The following is a 23,298-nucleotide window of genomic DNA, read 5'->3' as shown; positions in this document are numbered from 1 at the left end:
AACCTTCAGGGAGCAATAAAGAAGAACCCAGAAGACTAAGGTACAGCTGAGAACCTGAGACACCTGCTCCAAAGAGGTCCCAAGCATGCTATTGGGAGTCATGCAAAATTTGATTATACTTGTCCAAAGAAAGTTGGATTACCCAAAGGGAGCCTAGCAGAGGATAGATGGACATACAATCTTCTTCAAGACATACAATCTGGTACTGAAATCACGTGCCGGAAAGCAGACATGCTCTGCATGGATTCAACAACCAATCTTGCAGTGAACTATTTATCTGCAGCTGTGAAGTTTTGTCATGGAAAGCAAATTAGTTGTTCAAAACGCCAGGCAAACCATGTATGTATAAATAGAGCCTTATACTTATTGAATAAGTCTTTCTTATTCAATAGGCCCTAAATGGCAGAGCGATACCTGGAAAAAAGCCTTCAGCTCTAGCCCAGCAAAACTAATGAAGCAGTACTGCAAGAAGACCAGCAGACTTTGAGCACAGTTGAGAAGAAACTCAAAGCAATACTACGTTTCAATGGGTGGTAGATATCAGGCTAAAAGGACAAGTAATCAAAGCTTTTCTGGAGTTCTTGATTATGAGCCCAAGTGTAACCGACTTGATATGAAACCAGAGGAGCTGGAAGCTGCCAAGGCCACATATAAGAAACTTTTCTGAACTACAATCAAGCTGCTTTGCAGCAGATCTATGAGAAGACAAAGAAGGGCAATCTTCCAATGAACAATGGATTTATGAAAGAAGCAACAAATCATAAGTACTTTTTTTTTATTGGATAACTTCTTAAAAAGAATTCACTAAAACGGGCTCTGTTGTAAGAGACATCTAGAGCAGCAGCAGCAACTATCACTCAGCTGAAATGATAAAGGGAAATCAATTAGAAGAAGTAGCTCTTACATTTTACCAAAAGAAAAAAAAAAAGGGCCAGCCAATTACTAAGGGTAATAACATTTGACTTTTACTCCACCCAACCTGCCAATATCTCGCAGCGTCTTTGGACGGAATGTTGCCCGATGAAACACCAATTGAAGTAAAGACAGTACATAACATACCACAAGGAAAAACTGTAGAGTATGGAGCTCGTATCAAAAGCCTAATAAAGGGATTCTTTCTTAAGATGACTAGTTCAGGACTCAAGCTAAAAGTAAACCACGATTACTACAGCCAAATTCAAGGCCAGGTAGAGATCACTAATCAAGAGTAATGTCGTCTGCTTGTCTACAATAATCAGAAAGACTGGAAAATAATAATTGTTGAACAATCAAAGCAGTACCAGGCAAAAGTATTTCCGAAACTTGAGCGTTTTTGGATGGCTTGCTTGTTGCCTCAAATAGTTGACTCAAGAGAAGATAGCAGCCTAGAAATCAGAGAGCGAGCATATGACAAAATGGCCATAGATAAAAAACAAACAGTCATTTCTAGTTACTAATGAAAAACGAGCATCAAATTCTGAAGAGGCAAGCAGCACAAAATGGAAGATTGACAAAAATTTGTCAGAAACCTAAGATTTTCCAGTGATTAATTGGTTGGAATTGGACTATGAACAATGGTCTTTTATCCTAATTTGTTATTAAAAAAAGATAGCCAGCAGTTTCTACTTTTGTGTTTGACCTGATTTCATCATCTTAGAGCTTTTTCTTTTGCTTTGTATAGTTTTTGCAAATAACGATCTGCCACATCCTTACTCAAAAAACAAAAAAATTAACTTATAAAATCTCCTTTCATGGCAAAAGATAGCTTAGAGGAATAGCTAACGGGCTTTTCAAACAGTCAGCATACGCCAAAAATATGTGGAAACAACCCCTCGGCTGAGTGAAAATACACAAATATCTTTTGTGTCAGTGTAATTTCTCGCCTAACACAAAGCATCATGGATGCTAATGGTATACATCCAAGCTTGCTGGTTGCAAAGGATGTCCTTATTTTCTAAACAGTAAAATTTGTTCTGAACGAGTTTTATTTCTTCTCACTTTGGTGTACCTTATCTTTGAGCCTGTCGGCTTTTTTTTTGGGATGAAAAATATAGTTCTTGTCACTAGTATTATTCTCCTGTAATAGCCCATTCAGTCTCTGATATGTAATATTGGCCTCAATCAAGCAAGTACTCAGACCCCTTCATTCCAATCCTCAGTCTTAGGACATACCCACCTTGATAACTACCTTGATTTGATAGGAATAACAGATGTCTCAAAGCTTTCTTGTTTACTATTCATTGAAAATTAATTGCTGTTTCATTGCAAAGATGGTTCTAGACGTTTACCCTCCCAGAAAATAACCCGAACCCCCCTCTCTCCATCATGGAAAATATACCCCGCTGAAACGAAATTATTCCCAAATTCCACCAGACGATCCCCCCCCCCCACAGAAAGGTCCCCCGCGAAAAATGTTTGCATGTTTCCCAATAACAAATACTATTTGCAAGCACTGGACAAATTACCAAACTTAAAAAGGTACTTGAGTTTCTATAATGGGGTTCAATGATTTTTTTTGTAGTCAGGGAGGAAGGGAGGTATAGATATTTTCCATAGAAATTGTCTGCATATTGTTTTGGGTACCCGACTCACTGACCGTATCTACAATAGTAAGCTGTACGAAAATTGTGGTTTGATCCCGCTTTCTAGGGCTAGACAGAGAGAAGGGATGAGATCACTAGGGCATGTTCTGTGTATAAAAAATGACAGATTTCAGCGATTGTCCTTATCGGCCCATCGTCTAGAGCGAAGCAAAAAGCGGGTCGTTCCTGAATGGGGTGAAAGGATGTCATAAGAGAAGAAAAGAGGGAATTTTTGGGAACTTCATAAGGAACTTCATAAGGAACTTCTTTAGAGGGAGAAAAGAGGGGGGCTTTGAATACCGCGCATTTGGATATAGTAGGATGTAGTGTATGTACTTGGCCTCAAGCAGCTTAGTGCTGCAGTAACTTTTTGGTAGTGGTGTTATTAGTTCACCCTAAAGCTGGCGCAGAACTTTGAAATGCTATGTAAGAGTTAGTTTCATCGAATAAATGGTATATGTGACAACAGTTTGTTTTTATGGACTGCCTTTGTGTTTAGGGATAAGTGTGGCTTCATGCACCAACGTGGGTTTTGACATAGACACTCTATATAGATATCTTTTTGGTAGTTTTAAGCTGATTGGCTGTCGTTGAATTCTTGCTCAATAGCATTTTGGTCCTTAAGGCCAAAGATGTAGTTTTGCTGGACAATTTGGCAGAAATTGGTTCTCTGCTTGAATGCAATCTCTTTTGTTCTTAAAAAGGGCGCTAAAACTTAAAATTTCTGTTCACCTTACACTTCTCACAATAATCTATTAACAACTAATTCAATACAATAGTCCCTGAGGAAAAGAAGCATAAGCGTGACCATACTTCTCTGGAGAAATATAAAATATTTAGTCTTGTAGATAGTAGGCTTATGATCATAAGATGTTTTGAATTTTGTTGAATAACTTCAACCGTGATCACATCCGTTTTTGGTGGTGTTTTAACCCCCCTTTTTTTTAAATCAGGATAATTTTTGCTATAATCTTTATAAAGAAATTGAATGTACTGAATTTAAAAAACTTGAAGTTCAACTTGAAAAGTAGACTCTGTTGATGCACATATTGCAATGAAACGTTTTTTTTTTAGATTTAGGGTTTTATTTTGGTATTCAATGGCATACCTAAGATATAGTTAGTGTTGATAGGAGTATATAAGGAGCTATTCGCCAGTTCGTTACATGTGTCGGAGCATTTTACCTCTTATTGGCTGTTGATTTTTAGAGCTTTTCTTGTGGAGTGGTACAATGATCGCCTTCTCCCAAGTTTTCGGCAAATGGGTTGTCTACCACATGTTGACGGTTACTTTATGTAGTATATCCTCTAGCAGAAGGATCCAACTTTGAGCAGTTCGGAAAAGATGCCATCAGGGGTAGGAGCTTCTATTGTTCTTGAGACTACGAATGGCCTCTTTTACCTCACTTAGTAGAGGCAGGGGACCAGGGTCGATTTCTGCAAAGGAAATCCTGATATCACAGGAGTGTCGCAGATAAGTAGCGGATCCAAGTTCTGTTCAAAGTGGCTTTCCCGCCTTTTTTTAATCGCCTCACTGTCACTCAGGAGACTACCATCCTTATGCAGGACGGTAGTCACAGTGGTGAATTTTTTGTGGAAAGTTCGTTGACTATTCTATGAATCCTATGGTATGTCCTAATTTAAAGTCATTCTCGCAGGATTCGCATATCTCGCGGATGTAGTCTCTTAAGGCTGCTCGGATCTTTTTTTTTTTCTGTTCATTGTATTAGCTTACACATGTCCCTGCTTTCCCGGCCCTCCTTGTTGCAAACCTTTCGTTTTGGTCATATTGATCGGGAATTTTATCTGTGATCCACGGCTTCTCTGTTTTCGGTTTGTTAACCAAGATTTCCTTAGCTGTATCAATGACTCCTGTGTTCTATTTCTTGACTAAAACATCTGTGATGTCAGTAGTTATGATTAAAGGTAGTGACTCAAGTACAGGACCAAGACAATTTTCTAGTGACTGAAGGAAAGCTTGAAGTTTGATCTTGCTAACTCAAATCCCAGGTTTGGTATACTCCTGCTTGTTTTGGTCCATTCTCGTTCCCGCATTCCATATTGTTGATTATTGATCTTGGTGGCAAGATTTTTATCTTGTTGTTAAACATGATTGCTTTTGTTTTCAACACTGAGATGGGGGAGGGGGAAATACAGTAGAAATGGCAGCTAACTCCTCAAAGGTTTAACTGATGTTATGCCCGATTTTTCCACGCCTCCTTCTGCAGACCATACTATCAAGTCATTAGCAAATTCAATTTTGAAAATGGAAATGCTGCTACGTTGGAGATCACTTTAAACTAGTATAAACAGGAGGGGGCTGAGTATGGAACCCTGTCTGAGACCAGTATCAAATATGTTGCTTATAGATAATCCCTTGTGGACCCGGACCTTGTAGCTGCTATCATACGATTCATGTTTACTTGCCAACAAATTAATATTGGCTTTTTGTTTTTTCCAAATACATTTTATTAAAATTATTGATTCACAGTCGGTATGCGAAACCAACATTTTAGGAGGGATAGTACCAGAGAATTTTTCAGGAAATGGGTGCTTAAGGATGCAGAAAACCGATATCATGTGTAAATGTATCCCATTGTTTTGGGGGAAGGACTTTGGATATTATTGTGGATTGACCCCCCCCCTCTCAACAATTTCCCGTGCACAGATATGTTTAATAACATATTAGTTTTATTATTAATGAAACTAACGTAAAAGCAGTTTACTTCTTTTATTTTCTTTCCAGTGCACCTAATAATGTATTTTGGTGCTTTCCTTTAATTTTATTTTCTTTTGTTAGTGCATAATTTTGTCTGTGAGAATGTTGCAATGTACAGAATGTTTGAAAATTTTTATGTTGCTTCTGGTATTATTATCATTCGTGATTTTATGATGGGTCTTTAAAAGTGTATTATCTCTGTGCCAAGATGTGCTCTTATTCATCTAAATTATTAAAATTCTCAATATTACAGGTAATCCCCAATTTTCACCAATAAAAGATTTAGATGACACAATGACGAGGATGGAGAAATTGCTTGCTATTGCTGATATGACGGATAAAAGCAGCAATTTTAATCATCTTCTAGGAATCAGCTCTAAAGCAACCAAGGGCATGGATATTTCAATTTCAATTTCAACAGCTTATGAAACTCCAAGGGGTTCTTTGAACTCGGTTCCTTTTGAATCTTTCCTTAGTGTTAGCCCGTCTTTACCAGGTGCAACCAAAGAAGAGCCGGAAGATGAGCAAGTTGTCTCCTCTGTTGGCCGTTTAGAGGAGATGAAACCTATTCATTCTGAAAAGAACTGTATTCCTTTAGAAAATGAAAAACCGAATGTCAATACTCCAGTAGTAGAAAAATTTTCAACGCCAGTAAGCACTCCTCTTAGATGGAAAAATTCTGTTAAAAAAGAGAAAACGAATCCTCAACACTTGAAGACAGCCTGTCCAATGCCAGTGCAATCTACACTTGTTACTTACAAAACCCCACCAACAACCCCCCACTTTACTAATTCTGCAAAAAAAGCTTCATCCAGCCATTCAAAGCCAAGGACTCCTAGCTCAATGACAAAGAAGGTGGCACAGAAACTGGTAAGATATTATAATACAGCTAAAATACAAATACCTAAAAATCTATTTTTTTCGTTTGCTTCTTTCTCAAGGTTGCGAATTCTATATCCTTCTTCATAATAACTTCTTTTTTACCATGATCAGCTGGTCTTTTTATTTTTTTTTATTTTTTTTATCAGCTGGAATCAGTGTAAAGGGTTTTGAAATTGAAGTTTTACCTGGCTTTGTTACAAAAGAATATAGCCCTCTATAGAGGTCTGAAGTATGTAAAGTGAATGCAGTTTTAAAATTAATTACATAAAAATTTGTTGTCTGTTTTAAGTTTACGGCTTCTAAAGTTAAATGAATACCATTCAACCTTTAATGCACTTTATATTTGGGTCCTCCCCGACCCCTCCGCTAAGGGTCGAACATGTACACAACTGTGATTATGTCTTTCGCCTTACGATGCTTTAATAATCCCTTTCCAGTGCTCGTTCATGAAGAAGGTGAAACATTTGAAAAGTTTTTAATATCTTAAAAACAAAGAAATGGTGCCTTTTTTCCTTGATAATTACACTGACCGCATAAAATCTTTATCTTTTTTTAGGCTACTCTGTTTTGACTGTTTGATAATTTTGATTGATGAAACGAAGAAGAGCAATCGATTAAATTTCCCGCCAAATCGGCTAACTTTAATTAAAGCAATTCTTAAGGTTTTTCTATTCTTATGAATTAGATTTATCCCTTTTTTGTCTTCAAATATCTTGATCTATGCATAAAAAGCTCATTGTCGTATTATTTGCAAGCCTTATTAGTACTATTTTACCTTGGTGTAAATAAACCCGTAAAGTCCTGGACATTTTTGAGGGGGTGCGGGATTTGTCAAAATAGACAAATTTCAAAACTTCTTAAGAAAATGTGGAACTACTTGTGTGCCTGCTCGAAAGCTATTGTTACAGAACATTTTGCTCTTTTAATTCAAAACGAAAGAAAAGGCATAGATCAGCCCTATTTCTTGAAAACAATAGGCTAAGTTATACAAGACTGATTTGACAGAAAAAAAAACTTTATCTTCATCTTCAGATGAAGCTTAATTTGAAACTCTTTTAATTTGGATCACAGCGGAAAAGTTAACGTAAAAAAAGAAAGAGAATTTGAAATGCATATATTTCTTTTACAGCACGTTTTGATTATTGTCGCTGACAGTTTGAAAATCGTTGCTGCCGCTAATTTTTACATATCGTCGTGGTCATAAATTACCCTTGTGTCTGAAATCAGACAGACTTTTCAGGAGATCCGTTAAAACTAAATAAAAGTTTTATTATGTTTTCAGTCAACATTAATTCATCAAATCAGAACACAGCCAGTCAACTCTGTGTTCTGATTTTGTTCATATCCGTACTCTGTGAATTTCTATGAAAGCCTGTATTTAATGTCTTATAGGGAGATAGGTAATCTCTTTGAAGCGAGTTCAAATAGGAATCCCCCTATAAAGTGCGAGGGGAAGGGGTGGTTTGAAATTCATATGGGAAAATCCTCTGGTACAAAAGGTTAAATAATCACTGCCTTTCAAACGTTTGTAAAAAAAGAGGTGTGTAAATAATCAAGCAGTCACTCAGTTATTTCTGCATAAAATAAAATTACTCAGGTAATTTGTAAATTCTACTCATTTGGCAGATCGTATCATAAGAAAATAGTTTAAGTCATTTGGAATGCCTCTTTTGTTCATTGTACGTAATTCCACTTGGAGTTTTTATTGGTCCCCGTCTATTATACAGCTGGTCTAGCCAAGCATTACTTGCTTACTTACTTTTGATGGGAGCTAGACGCTACACCGTCTCACTCAACATCCATAGTTTTGCCAACATAAGTCTTCCATGGGGCACGATAACGTACAACAACTTCGACATGGTACAGCCAATCTCTGACCCAAAACCGACCAAAGAGATGGAAGCCTCCAGGCGGTTCTGAGTCAATTCTTTCTGTTGACTGCTAATATTTTGTTTGGCCTCCAGGGCAGCGTTTCCAAAATTCGAGCGGCTGTTCTTTTATAGCAGACTTCGAGATGCAGCCATGATCTTCACTCCTTAGACAGTGGCCAAGGCTTAAGAGCCGTTCTTTCTTTATAATTTCCGAGAACGAGCACTGTCGTTTACAGCGCTCATGGATTTCCTTGTTGGATACTCGTTTACGGCGCTGGACACGTAGAATGCGACGGCAGCAATCGTTATCAAAGACAGTATATGTTTCATCCCCGTATGGGAGAGTACTTCTGATAATCACTTCGTAGAATCTAATTTTCGTAGCGAGGTGTATGCTTCGACGCTTCCATAGTGATTCAGTAATCTGAGTGAAGCTGGCAGATGTTTTTACAATATTTGGTGCAATTTGTTCTCATTCGAAATAGCTAATTTATTTGTGATATTTATTCTTCCGGAGCTGTGCCGCCTCTAAAAATAGGTGCCTGTGTCTCAGAATATCTGTTCTCAGTATATCTATTGTACTGTCAAAACTACCATTCTAAATATATATTTTTTAAATTTTGATTTGTTTTATTTTTTCTCGGGGGGTGGTAGTCGCCCTTTTCACCTGCCCACTTGCATAGCTGCTGTATTTTGCTTGTGTAAGATAAGCTTATCGTAGTTCCTAGTTGCATAAAGTGAACGTAAGATTCCCTAAAATAGGTTAGTCATGAAAAAAGTCTTTTACAGAAAGCTTCCTTTAAACAGGATAAAATATAAACCGTGATGTTATGCTAGAAGAAAAGAAGTATTTGCCCCGCTTAGAAGATGACATGCCTTCAGCCTTATGTGGTGTTTTAGGAGCTGTTAGGTTTTCAAGTTAGTGACCTCAGAAATAGCAATTGTTAGCCTCACCTTCTGTCTTTCTTTCTGCTGCTTCACGGGAGTTTTAAACAAACTATTCTACTTGTGATCATCTCGCTGTTGTAGGCTACTATCGATTTGAATGCTGTATAGATATGACAAGTTAGACAGGAGATCCTGTGCTTACAACATATTTACTCTTTTGAAGAAGTTCCGATTATTTTATGCGTTAGGAAAAAAAAAACGAACATCTTTTGTTTCTCTTTTAAGATTTGACAGAATAGATATGCTGTGATTTTATAAGTGCAGACAGAGTAAATGATAATATGAGGATAGATCTTATACTATGTTTGAGGAACTGCATGTCAAATTGACACAAAGATTGAACTATTTAATACGCCTTGAAATCAGCTTTTCCATAACCGCAAAAGAATATCAACATTTCTTGTGATACTAACTTTGTTCATGGTACTGACAAAGTGCATTCTGCATTTAGATCTCACTTTCAATTTTTCTTTCCAGTTTGTTGAAGAAAAGGCAAAATCCAAAATTCCAAAACCGAAAACTAATCCCAAGCTTGCAACCGTGTCAAGTCCTGTGGCTCGATATATTAAAGAGCGTCCTGTTGCTGTAACCATCCGGCAATTGAGACCTCTGTCACGTACTTTGCCAAATTTCCAAGCTTCCACTGCCACCTGTACATAGGAAAAAACCGGACGCAGTTTCTGTAAGTTTCATGTATTATATGTTTGTTGAGCTATATTGAACTTAAATGTGATATAAAAATAATTTGGGGGTGGCTGTTTGAATTGTTCGAAGCTTAGCTTCAGCACACACAGTAAAAGGAATATGAACTCCCTAAAAGTGGTACAAATATTTTTCTTTTCATGATAGATGAACATTAAAAAAATAGTACTTTAGTTTTGGTGTTTGGTTTCTGAACTTGTCCTGTTTTAAGGTGAACAACCTGTATGCATTTAATTTAATGATGAATATATAAATGATACTTCTTCATTCTAAGGGGGAAAATCAGCAATTCAAGTGAATTATTTAACTCTGGCGTGAACTCAATTCCACCTTCCTGTTTATCCTTAACAAACTCACGTAAGCTAAACTACCACGTTCCTTTATTCCATTGTAATTTTTCTGTTTTCTAACCGCATATTTTTATGTGCAACATTTTTGCTTATAATTCACTGTGATTTTTGCTTTTTCTTGTTCCATTCATTTTTCTAGCTGTTCAGAGTAATTTGTCATTGTGTATAATTTTGCATACGTCATAGATACTAAAAATGATGCGATCACTCCCTGGGGAAAATGATGTAATTTTTGCTCTTGAAATGTATGTCTGACCTCATACATGATTTTTTTGGGCATTCTGGCTCTAAAACGAATTTTCTCAAACTCGTGACCTATCTAGATTGTTATTTAGGCCAGAAATCACAGGGTGCCAATTAAAAAAAGAAAGAAAAAAGTATGGAGCGGTTTTCAAGAAAAAATGTATACATACATACACGCATTCATAAATAAATTTATATATCACAAGACCGGCCCAAAAACTTCCAGCTGGGCAGATTGGGAGACTACTGGCACCAAATGCCCGATTTCAAATTGAGAGGCATACTGGTAATTCGCCTCTTATTTTTATTGTTCTCCTTTTTCTTTTCTTTTTTTATGTCCTGAGGGTTTCCAATGAGGTCTGAGTAAAAAAAAAAAATAGTTTGGATGCACTTTTCTTAAAACGATATCTTTATTACTGGCTAAAAGTGCAAACATACTATGTGCTCCAGGAATATCAGTTGCACCATACTTGTATTAGCAAGTGTTTGAGACGATTTTGCCTAATACAAGAGAAACTTACCATATAACTTACTCGTATGACCCTCAAATTTGTATAACATAAGCTATTAAGACTGAAGAGTTGAAAAATAAAATGGTCTGAAAATGCGTAAGAAAATAATCAATCAATGGCGCATTGCCCTGTTTTTCTGAATAGCAAATTGTAATCTAACGTCAAGGTGCATAATTTCTAATCCATTGACGACTTATCAAAATTTACCAGGCCTGGAATCTAGTTTTGGCTTTAAAACTAGTTTGGCTTTAAAACTAGTTTAAAACTAGTTTGGCTTTAATAAAATATTTTTAATTAAAGCCAAGAACAATGTTAGCACTTAAAACAAACGGGAGGGAGTCCTCCACCCATCAACTATCTGCTCTATACAGTAAAGCTCAACAAATGCTTTACTGAAAGAATTTCAGTAATTGGTAATTGCATTTGTTTTTTTACTGATTACTTTTGAAATGTTCTAATTTAGAACTTAATGTTTAAAGCAAAGAGTAATAAATAAGTGCCGTGCCTTCATTCCTCATTCTTGAGGATTTGCGAAAAAAAGAAAGTATTATCAAATTTTTCTTGTGTTTGAGCTTTTGTTCTGAAAGCATTGGGTGAAATAAATCAAACCTTAGCTTAATGAGTTGGGGGTTGAGGGGGTGGTAATCCCCTTATTTAACACAAACCTTTTATTTTAAGTTTTCAAATCATTCTTGCTTTCGCTTAAAAAATGAAATTAGTTCTGGTCAGTTTTCAATATCATTAACAGGATGGCCTACTAATCTTATCTGGGATGTAATTAAATTCCAAATACAAGTGCAACCACTCCAGTCAGTGGCTAAAAGGGATTTTATAACAACATTGTAAAATTGACCTACCAGCATTTTTGACAGTTGTACAAATTGTACCCAAATTTTAGCTGCCATTCCAAGTTTTTGGGCTTCTTATATGAGCTGTATTAGATATTAAAGAGGATATTGCCCAAGAAGCGAATTTCTATCCTAACATAATATGAGGGCAATTCCATAAACTCAATCAACCTCTTCTCACACAGAAGTTGGATTTTTCTGTAACAAAGTTTCAAGGAATGGTATATTTGCTTTTCATAATTAAGTAAATTTTCTGAAATAGGTGAGATTCAAATCTTACTATTTTTACTTGCATTGAACTTTTCATTGCTTTGGTTTGATGTTTATAAAGTAACATTTTCTGTTAGAAATATCGTTTCCAAACAAAGAGGCACACCATCACCCATCCAGCGTCTATTCATCTATAGTGAAACGCTTAATACAATTATGATCCTTCAGATAAAGGTCAAAGGTTAAATTATACTCATCTATATTCACTCAAAGCACATCATGGCAAGTTTTTAAAATGTGTTATCCCCATCCCCCTTCACAATAAAAAAAAAAAAATTATAGTTGACCTTTGCCCTAAAATTGGTTGGATGTATGACTAAATTTTTGCTCTTAGATTAATAATTGAGATATGCCTGAGTCATCAAACGCCTTTAGTCGTAAGTTTTATAGATTGTGATCAAGGTTTTAATTCAGGTGATAGACAAGCTTTAGCGAAGGTCTTAGTCTTGTATGGTATACCAGATAAATACATTAAAGTGACAAGTACTATGTAGCATACGAGGATAATATTGCTCTGGTTAAGGTAGGAAGTGATATTAGTAGCTGGTTTCCAATTAAATCAGGAGTTAAGCAGGGCTGTGCAGCCATACAGTCCATATTTGTAGAGAAGTGAAACAAGGCTCCTGACAGATAGAGTAGCTTAACTGGACTGAGAGAAACGAGTCAAGTGGTCAGGCGCTCAGAACTTAGATTTCAAATGATGCTACAAAATTCCACACTTGTATTTATCAAACGTGTCACTTTTTTATGATCTTTTAATGGCCAATAACCCATATTTGATGGTTAGACCGTTACCAAGACCGCTACCAAATTCAGTTAGATTTTATATACAGAAGTGGATAAAAATGTAGCCTATTACTTTTACGTTTCACTATTCTTTTTGTTTTCATTTGGTTCTGTATATTCAAATTTAGGATTGGTGAAGTGACAATTGCTTCCGCCTTTCTCGGTATATACATATGTGAGGAAAATCCCCACCTCAAGACCTCTCTCTGTATGTTAAAGTTTGCTTTAGAACTCTCATTGCTTTAGATTTTTTTTCTAAATTTTGCTTTGGAAAAAGCTTACTATTCTAATTAAGCAACACTTTTGCTTCAGGAGTCGAACTTAAAAAATTGGGACAAAATCAAAAAGAACTCAAACACTTCGTGGTAACGAACTGTAAGTAAGGAGCGATCCGGCTCAATAGGAACCAAAACCCAAAAAAAAAAAATGATACCAATAGAAATATCAAAAGAATCAGCTAACCATACTGATTTCTAATAAGTAAGTTTCATTAAGTTTAGTTTTACTCATTAAAGGCTACAAGCCTGAAGAAATTTGCCTGGTCTTCAAAAAAGAGGGAAACACCCTTTAAAAAGCATATAATCTTAATGAAATCCACACCCTCAGATTTATTTTATAAGAAAATCCAACTTTAGAGGTTCCAAAGTCCTATCTTCAAAAATGTGGAATTTTGTATTTTTGTCAGAAGAAAGATCACTGATACGTGTGTATTTGTTTGTATTTTTCGTTACGTTTTTCCCATGAGTAATTATATTTACCAAGTAACCCGAGAATATCATGAGATTGTTCATTCGAAAGAAAATGCAAAATTATAGTGCCATTTTAAGTGAACAAAAAGATTCGGGGATGGCCAGGCCCCTTCCCATTTTTATCTCACAACCGCCCAATCATAATTTTGAGATAGCGAATTTGTTCATCTTAGTTGAAAGGACAAATAGCTATGCCTCTAGATATAAAATGAACCCCACACAGTCCCAGGAGATAGGTTTTCAAGTTACAAAATTTGTCTCTTTGTTTGCGCATAGTATTTATTACCGGGAAGTATGTACACATTTTTGGGTGGGGGGGGGGGGGAGAGGACAAATTTTATGCTTTGGGCTTTTCCACAAGAGAGTTTTCCACGGAGAGCAAAGTTTCCAGGGGGTGAACTTGTCAGGAGAAACCATACACTGTTGGAATTTGCCAGAATTCTCATAGAAAGTTTCTTTTTATAGGTCTTGATTTCTCAATTCCACCTCAATTTTACGCGTGGAGTTTTCCACGGTAATTGTCCGGAGTAAATTTTCAACAAGATTGAATTGTTTAGAGGATATTTCCCTGGGGAGTGGGATTTCTCAGTGAAGGTGGGGCCAGATTTCCTGAGATTATTTAAAAAACGATCAGAAATTAAATTTAAAAAAGATAAGTTTTTTCGACTGAAAGTAAAGAGTAACATTGAAACTTAAAACGAACGAAAATCATTACGGTTATGAAAGAGATTGCACCCTCCTAAACTACTCACTCTTTACGTTAAATTTTGAATTTTGCTGAATTTTGAAGAGGCGTTTAATTAGAACAATAAGAAGCTTTTTCAAAAGTAAAAAAAGAAAAAAAACCGAGATCTACATAATAAACCGAATTGTTTGATATATCTATTGATTTCAAATTTATGGTTTTTAGAATTTCGGCTACTATTGAGCCCCGTCGCTCCTAGCTTACAGTTTATTGTCATAAAACTGTTTGATTAAACTTTAAAAGATCTGAGCTTTTTGCATAAGAAATTGATAAAGACAAGTGGTCAAAAATATTAATTATTATTTATTTTCCAGTTTTAACTTTTGGTAAGTTTTTCGAGTAATCTACTAATGGAATAGCTAAGATACAGACATAGCCCACTTTCTTATTCAGGATCAAACAGTTCATGGTAACGAACTGTAGTAAGGAGCGACCCGGCTCAATAGTAAACGAAACTCTAAAAAACGGAATTTTGATGCTAAAATATACATTAAAAGAATCAGATTTTCATGCTGATTTTAAATATATAAGTTTCATCAAATTTAGTCTTGTCATCAAAAGTTACGAGCCTGAAAAAATTTACCTTATTTTAGTAAATAGGGGAAAACACCCCCTAAAAGTCGCAGAATTCTAACGAAAATCACACCATCTCATTTGGCGTATCAGAGAACCCTATAGCAAAATTTTCAAGCTCCTATCTACAAAAATGTGGAATTTCGTATTTTTTGCCAGAAGACAAATCAAGGGTGCGTGTTTATTTGTTTGTTTGTTTGTTTTGTTTTTTTTTCTTTTCCCCAGGGGTCATCGTATCGACCAAGTGGTCCTAGAATTCCGCAAGAGGGCTCATTCTAACGGAAATGAAAAGTCCAAGTGCCCTTTTTAGGTGACCAAAAAAATTGGAAGGCACCTAGGCCCCCTCCCACACTCATTTTTTCTCCAAAGTCAACAGATCAAAATTTTGAGATGGCCATTTTGTTCCGCATAGTCAAAAACCATAATAACTATGTCTTTGGGAATGACTTACTCCCCCACAATCCCTGGGGGAGGGGCTGCAAGTTACAAACTTCGACAAGTGTTTACATATAATAATGGTTATTGGGAAGTGTACAGTCGCTTTCAGGGGATTTTTTTTTTGGTTTTGGGGGGGGTGGGGTTGAGGGGAGGGGGCTATGTGGGAGGATCTTTCCTTTGAGAAATATGTCATGGGGGAACAGAAATTCAATGAGAAGGGCGCAGGATTTTCTAAAATTACTATAAAAAAAACAATGAAAAAATAAACATGGAAAAGTTTTTTCAATTGAAAGTAAATTGTAGCATTAAAACTTAAAACGAACAGAGATTATTACGCATATGAGGGTTTCTAAAAATACTTTAGCATAAAGAGCGATGTATTTAGGAGGAGATAAACACCTCGCTCTTTATGCTATAGTATTTTTAGTCATTTCAACTATTTACTCTACGGCCTTTCTGATTCAGGGGTCATTCTTAAAAAACTGGGACAAAACTTACGATTTAGTGTAAAGAACGAGGTATTAAGGAGGGTACAAACCCCCTCATATACATAATAAAAATTAAAGAATATAAAAGTTTGTTACGTAAGTTAATTCTTAAGTTACGTATATTTTTTACTAATAAAAAAAATCGTTAAAAATTAAAATCTATAGTTGTCTTTTTATGTAACCGAAAAATTGCATGGCAACTAGGCCTCCTTCCCCATCCCTTATTTCTCAAAATCGTCTTATCAAAACTAAGAGAAAGCCATTTAGCCAAAAAAGGAATTAATATGCAAATTTCATTTTAATAATTTATGTATGGAGAGCCAAAATCAAACATGCATTAATTCAAAAACGTTCAGAAATTACATAAAAAAACTAGTTTTTTAACTGAAAGTAAGGAGCGACATTAAAACTTAAAACGAACAGAAATTACTCTGTATATGAAATGGGTTGTCCCCTCCACAATCCCTCGCTCTTTACGCTAAAGTTTGACTCTTTTCCACAATTCTGCTATTTAAAACAATTAAAAGCTTTAGCATAAAGAGCGAGGGATTGCGGAGGGGACAACTCATTTCATATACGGAGTAATTTCTGTTCGTTTTAAGTTTTAATGTCACTCCTTACTTTCAGTTAAAAAACTAGTTTTTTTTATGTAATTTCATCCAGAATCCAAATGTAGAATCCTTTGCATTGAAAATTAGTTTTACCTGCCCCCCCCCCTTTCCCCTCTGTAAAAGTATATATCTTGAGTTGTGTATACACACTGAATCTCCACAGGTTACTCTTTTCTTATGCAAAAAGTTGCACTTTCTAGTGTCGTGGCAGTTATTTCTTATATTATGGCATTGTTTTTTTTTATGTTGTGTTGTTTATTTTCGTACACTGAAAAGATTCAACACTACCTTGATATTACAAAGTTTCTAGACCTATAAGTTTATTTTTGTGCAGATTTGAAGATTTGGAAAGTCTTTCAGCATCTTTGTAATAAAAAGCTAATTTATTTTAACCAATATTGTAAGTAAATAGCTCTGTTTTGGCTATTCTTCAACCAATTGAAGTTTTTAATTACACATTCCTGTAAGATAGGTGTCTTCACCTAGGCTGCTTCAACATTTTTACAAATTCAAACCTTATTAGTCTGCCTCTGAGGACTATAGAACATAGTCCTTAACTGGTCAGGTGTTTTCTGTTTTTTATATTCCATATAAGTGGGGTAAATATTTACACCATAAGTTATGCAATTGTAAATATTCAGCACCAAGCAGCCTGAAGTAATCACATCTACACATGGTCCTCCCCCATCCCAATCTATTTAATACCTTGCTCCTTACAAACTCCCAGGAAGATCAAGATATCTCCTTACGGCATCCTCCCCCCTAACCGGGATGATGTTCGGCCCTGAATTGTCAGCTTTAAAGGACAATCTTTAGCAATCTTTCCTCCCTCATCTGCACTAAGTAATCTAACCATCTAAACCTTTCTTTCATTATTGCTTAGAAAGCAGGACTAGACCACACGCTTTGTACAGGCTACTGTACAAGCGGGGGTTCCCCATTTGAATTGTTGGCCCTGACCTCTAAAAATTCGGGTGAGAACACTTTATCCTTAACAAAAAAACAAAACAAAGAATCTACTATTACATAACATAGAGGTATACTATAGTATTACGTGACACACCCCTGTGTGCCCCGTCCTCAGTTAAAATCAGGGATTCCCCAAGGGCCCCTGGAATTAATTGCTAGGGCCCTGGTTGAATTGCCTGCTAGGGCCCGGTGTCTTGAAGGTTCCCTATTTGGGAGGGTCCTGAGGGTTTTTCTCTACACCCCTAGATTTTTTAAACAATCAAAAACTATGTTTGTATCTTGGTTTGGCGGGCCCTTGTGGTTTTCCCCCTACACCCCTAGGCTTTTAAACAATCAAAGAAACTGTTACGTAACACTTCCGTTTACATAATTTACAATTCTTGCCCTTGAGGCTGTGGGTTGCATTGCGTCCCCTGAGATATAGTTACTAGACCTTTTGACCGTTTTAAACAAAATCACATATCCTCAGGCGTTGTGAAATAGTGCAGATCATGCTTTTACATAAATTACGTGCGCAAAGTATATTTTGATTTATTTTAACATACCTTTGGAGCCTAAACATAAAGTTTTAACTTTATAACCTGCGTTTTTCAATCAAACAGTTCGTGGTAACGAACTGTAGTAAGAAGCGACCCAGCTCAACAGTAACCGAAACTCTAAAAAAAAATCTGGAAAAAAACCTATAAACTCTAAAAAATTTGATACTAATAGTTACATCGAAAGAATCGCATTCTTTTGCTGATTCTAAATATTGAAGTTTCATCAGGTTTAGTTTTACTCATCAACAGTTACGAGCCTGAGAAAATTTGCCTTAATTTAGAAAACAGGGGGGAAAACCCCCTAAATGTCTTAGAATCTTAACGAAATTCACACCATCAGATTCAGCGTAACAGAGAACCCTATTGTAGAAGTTTCAAGTTCCTGTCTACAGAAGTGTGGAATTTTGTCTTTTTTTTCCCCAGAAGACTGATCACGGATGCGTGTTTATTTTTATTTTCTCCAGGGGTGATCGTGTCGACTCAGTGGTCCTAGAATGTCGCGAAAGGGCTCAAACTAACGAAAACTAAAAGCTCTAGTACCCTTTTTAAGTCACCAAAAAAATATGAGGGCACCTATGCATTGTTTACCATGTATTACCTATGCATTGTTTACCTATAGTAATGGTTATTGGGACATGTACAGACGTTTTCAGAGGCAGTCTTTCACGTCAAAAGAGGGGTTGCGGGGAGGGGATTACGTGAGAGGATCTTTCCATGGAGGAATTTATCATGGAGGAAGAAAATTTCCATGAAGGGGCTGCAGAATTTTCTACACATTATTTAAAGAAACAATTAGGAAATAAATAAAAAAAAAGTTTTTCAGTTAGAAGTAAGGAGCACAATTAGAACCTAAAACGAGGACAAATTATTAAGTATATAAGGGGGTTCTTCTCCCTAAAACCTCAGTCTTTACGCAAAAATATTTTTAGTAATTTCAACTATTTCCACGGTCTTTGTGATTCAGGGTTCAACCTTAAAGAATTGGGACAAAATTCAAGCTTTAGTGTAAAGAGCGAGGTATTGGCGAAGGGAAAAACCTCCTCATATAAGTAATAAAAATATACAAATATAGAAGTTCATTACGTAAGTTAATTCGTAAGCTACGTATAATTTATTACAAATAAAAATGCTCGTAAAATAAAAAGTTCTAGTTGAATTTTTAAGTTACCAACAATTGGAGTGCAATTAGGCCTCCTCCCCCACCCCTTTTTTAAGGTAATAAGGGCCCAGCCCTAAGGATGATTCAAATGTAATATCCTATGATTATGCAATAGAATACACATAATATCAGTTGCGCCTAACCGAGAAGTTAATTTTAACTTTCTTGTCGAGTGAGAACATAGGTAATAAAAGATAAACTTTTACAACAGAAAATAACAGATATATATTTTATTCAGATCACTGATTCGAAGCAAGGAGTGAAGACTAGACTCAAAAAGGGTAGCACAGTCGGAAAAAGTTGAAAAAAATGGCGAGATCGCACCTGTTGTTAAAGCAATGCAGTTAATAAGCTCGGTTTTAACAACCATGTTAGTAGTAGTTCTATTAGTTCTAGTAGTTCTATTAGTAGTAGTGTCTTCCTATGCACTAATAGACAGATACGGTTTTAGGGGGAAGGCGCAAGATTTCAAGAAAATAATCTAATAGTTATAATAATTTTGTTATTTTTGAAATTATATTTTATTATACTATAGGGTATTTAAAAAAAGTAATAAATATAATTCATAAATATAGTAGACATCCTATATATATATATATATATATATATATATATATATATATATATATATATATATATATATATATATATATATATATATATATATATATATATATATGTATATATATACATATATATATATATATATATATATATATATATATATATATATATATATATATATATATATATATATATATATATATATATATATATGTATATATATATATATATATGTATATATATATATATATATATATATATATATATATATATATATATATATATATGTGTATATATATATATATATATATATATATATATATATATATATATATATATATATATATATATATATATATATATATATATATATATATATATATATATCAATATATATATATATATATATATATATATATATATATATATATATATATATATATATATATATATATATATATATATAATGCAGTAAACACACTCAGTTTTAAGAACCATGTTAGTAGTAGTTCTACTAATAAGTGTCTTCCCATGCTCTAACAGACAGAGACAGTTTTAGAGGGAGGGTGCAAAATATCTAGAAAGTAATCTAACAGTTATAATAATTTTGTAATCAAGATCTATTTTATTATACTAGAGGGTATTTAAGAAAAGTAACAATTACAATTTACTAATATAGTAAACATAAGCAAATTGTATCTGAAATTGTCATTTTCCCAGATCTTTTCCTATATATAGTACGAAAAGTCAAATTCAAATAAATGAATAAATTTGTTAATAAATGAAAATATTGTTAATAAATGAAAATATTGGTAACTAATGATTTTTTTTTAATTTGACCAGGAAACTTTTGGAGAAAAGGGCGATTGGTGGTAACTCATCAAGATTTTGCCTTGGGCACAAGAGAGGCCAGAACCTGTCGCCATTTGATTTGTTTATTTTAGTTATTCTTTGGTTGATAAAGCTGAGACTAATTATGAAGAAACGTCACATTTACTGCTTTATATCTGGTTTAATGCAATCCGACGAGAAGCCATATGACATATTTATGACAATATTTATGACAAGCTGAGTCGCAAATTTTTGGAACTCAGCTTGTCGCAAGAATATATTTTAATATTTTTATGGCACTTGGTATTAACCATGTGACATATAGCAATCGCCAATTCTGTCGGTCTGTCTGTCGGTCTGTCTGTCTGTCGGTCCCAGTTTTGCTACTTTAGGCACTTCCAGGTAAGCTAGGACGATGAAATTTGGCAAGCGTATCAGGAATCGGACCAGATTAAATTAGAAATAGTCGTTTTCCCGATTTGACCATCCGGTGGGGAGTGGGGGGCCGGTTAATTCGCAAAAAATAGAAAAAATGAAGTATTTTTAACTTATGAGCGGGTGATTCGATCCTAATGAAATTTGATGTTTGGAATGATATTTTGTCTCAGAGCTCTCATTTTAAATCCCGACCGGATCTGATGACATTGGGGGGAGTTGGAGGGGGGATACCTAAAGTCCCGGTTTTGCTACTTTAGCCACTTCCAGGTAAGCTAGGACGATGAAATTTGGCAAGCGTATCAGGGACGGGACCAGCTTAAATTAGAAATTTTCCCAATTTGACCATCTGGGGGGGGGGCGGTTAATTCGGAAAAAATGGAAAAAATGAGGTATTTTTAACTTATGAATGGGTGATGGGATCTTAATGAAATTTGATGTTTGGAATGATATTGTGTCTCAGAGCTCTTATTTTAGATCCCGACCGGATCTGATGACATTGAAGGGAGTTGGAGGGGGGGAAAGCTAAAATCTTGGAAAATACTTAGAGTGAAGGGATCGGGATGAAACTTGATGGGAAAAATAAGTGCAAGTCCCAAATACATGATTGACATAATCGGAACTGATTTGCTCTCTTTCGAGTAGTTGGGGGGGAGTAATTCTTAAAAATTAGAAAAAATGAGGTATTTTCAACTTACGAACGGATGATCCCATCTCAATGAAATTTGACGTTTAGAAGGATATCGTGTCTTAGAGCTCTTATTTTAAATCCCGACCGGATCTGGTGACGGGGGCGGGGAGTTGGGAGGGGGAAACCTAAAACTTGGAAAACACTTAGTGTAGGGATCGTGATGAAACTTGGTGGGAAAAATAAGCACAAGTCCTAGATACATAATTGACATAACCAGAACGGATCTTCTCTGTTTTGGGGAGTTTGGGGGGGGGGGCTAGGGTTAATTCTGAAAAAATAGAAAAAATGAGGTATTTGTAACTTACGAAGGAGTGATCGGATCTTAATGAAATTTGAAGTTTGAAGTATATCGGGTCTCAGAGCTCTTATTTTTAATCCTGACTGGATCCGGTGACATTGGGGGAGGGACCTAAAATTTTGAAAACGCTTAGAGTGGAGGGATCGGGATTTAAGTTGGTGGGGAAAATAAGCGCAAGTCCTAGATACGTGATTGACATAACCGGGACGGATCCGCTCTCTTTGGGGGAGTGGGGGCGAGGGTTAATTCTGAAAGATTAGAAAAATGAGGCATTTTTAACTTACGAGTTAAGAAGGAAACATGTTTGAGAAGGAAGCATGATAAGAAAACAATTTACAATATGCATAACAATTGTAGCAAACAGATTTTGCATGGAACCCCCTATATTCCCCCCCCTTAATGTGTAAATATACAGTCGAAATTATATATTTCCCCTCTATTCCCCCAATGCGTCTCTCTTGTTTCATACCTTGTACTTATTAATTGAATTAACTGTTTAAAAGAAGAACCGGAAAACAAGTGATGGGTGACAGAATGCATTGGTTTTATATAATTTGGACTATATATTTGCTTTTTAGGGCAAGGGGGGATGGCGGTAAAGTATAGGGGGGATCCATGCAAAAGGTGTTAGCTACAGCTATTGTGCGTATTATGAAATGTTTTCTTAACATGTTTCCTTCTCTAGGCTTATACCCCTAAGCTGTAACTATTGCTGACGAAATTGGAATTCCCTAAGAAGCAAAGTCCTGCGGATGTAACTGTTCCAGTCATCTATGCAGTCAGCAGAGTAAAGGGAAAATATTTTTACACTGTGACAGTCATCAATGATGATTTTACATTCATGAACTTTATTGACTTTTAATTAGTTCCCATGTCCTTTGGGCACAGACAACGCGGACCCCAGTTATTGCTTACATGTTCAAAGGCCGCCTTTTCAAATGCGTAATTTAAATACGTATTTAAAACGTTTTCCATGAATTTGATGAGCAGAAATGGAAGTCATTCAAGAATCTATGTCAAAAGATAAGGATAGAATTGTAACTGAAGTGTATGAAAAAATTCCTACCTACAAAGAACGGTGTTGATAATTCAAAAGGGTAAGGTAATCATTTTTGATATTATTCTAAAGTCTGGTGTTGAATATTTCGATAGCCTTGCAGACTCAAAAGACTGCAGGTACACACACAGGCTCTTGGTTCGTTTTTAAGGGGGGGGGGTGTGATTAACTTAAAAAACACGAAAATTGGTTCTATTAGTCTGTGGCCTTTTGAAAGAAAATTACTGGTACTTATATTTATATATTTGCAAATTAGGGGGAGGGAGAGAATATATCTCAGAAATGGGTTGATAACCTAACCTTACCCCCACCCCCCTGATGTACACATATTTGGCGCAAATCATACAAGTCCAATGCATTCTGTCTCCCGTCATTTGTCCTTGTGGCTATGAAACCGGTTTGGTCAGATCGTACATTCAGCTAACTGCTCGACTGTTTGGTATGTTACATGGCCTAAGTA

General features: G+C 35.5%; 1 protein-coding gene across 5 annotated transcripts in view; it reads left to right on the top strand.

Annotated features, from left to right (window-relative positions):
• LOC136025567 (uncharacterized) overlaps positions 1–23,298 on the top strand; it is a 42,823-nt gene that overhangs the window by 4,243 nt on the left and 15,282 nt on the right. For 3 of the 5 annotated variants that reach the window (XM_065701599.1, XM_065701597.1, XM_065701600.1), the window contains exons 2-3: positions 5,533–6,149; positions 9,458–9,662. In XM_065701599.1, the coding sequence (XP_065557671.1) occupies positions 5,574–6,149; positions 9,458–9,640 (759 nt within the window). In that variant the 5' untranslated portion in view covers positions 5,533–5,573 and the 3' untranslated portion in view covers positions 9,641–9,662. Of the gene's footprint in view, positions 1–5,532; positions 6,150–9,457; positions 9,663–20,369; positions 20,517–23,298 lie in introns of those variants that run through there. The other 2 variants (XM_065701598.1, XM_065701603.1) reach the window with 2 other exon arrangements.

This window comes from Artemia franciscana, chromosome 1 (assembly GCF_032884065.1).
Source record: "Artemia franciscana chromosome 1, ASM3288406v1, whole genome shotgun sequence".
Taxonomy (NCBI): Eukaryota; Metazoa; Arthropoda; class Branchiopoda; order Anostraca; family Artemiidae; genus Artemia; species Artemia franciscana.
This window is presented reverse-complemented; position numbering and strand designations above follow the sequence as displayed.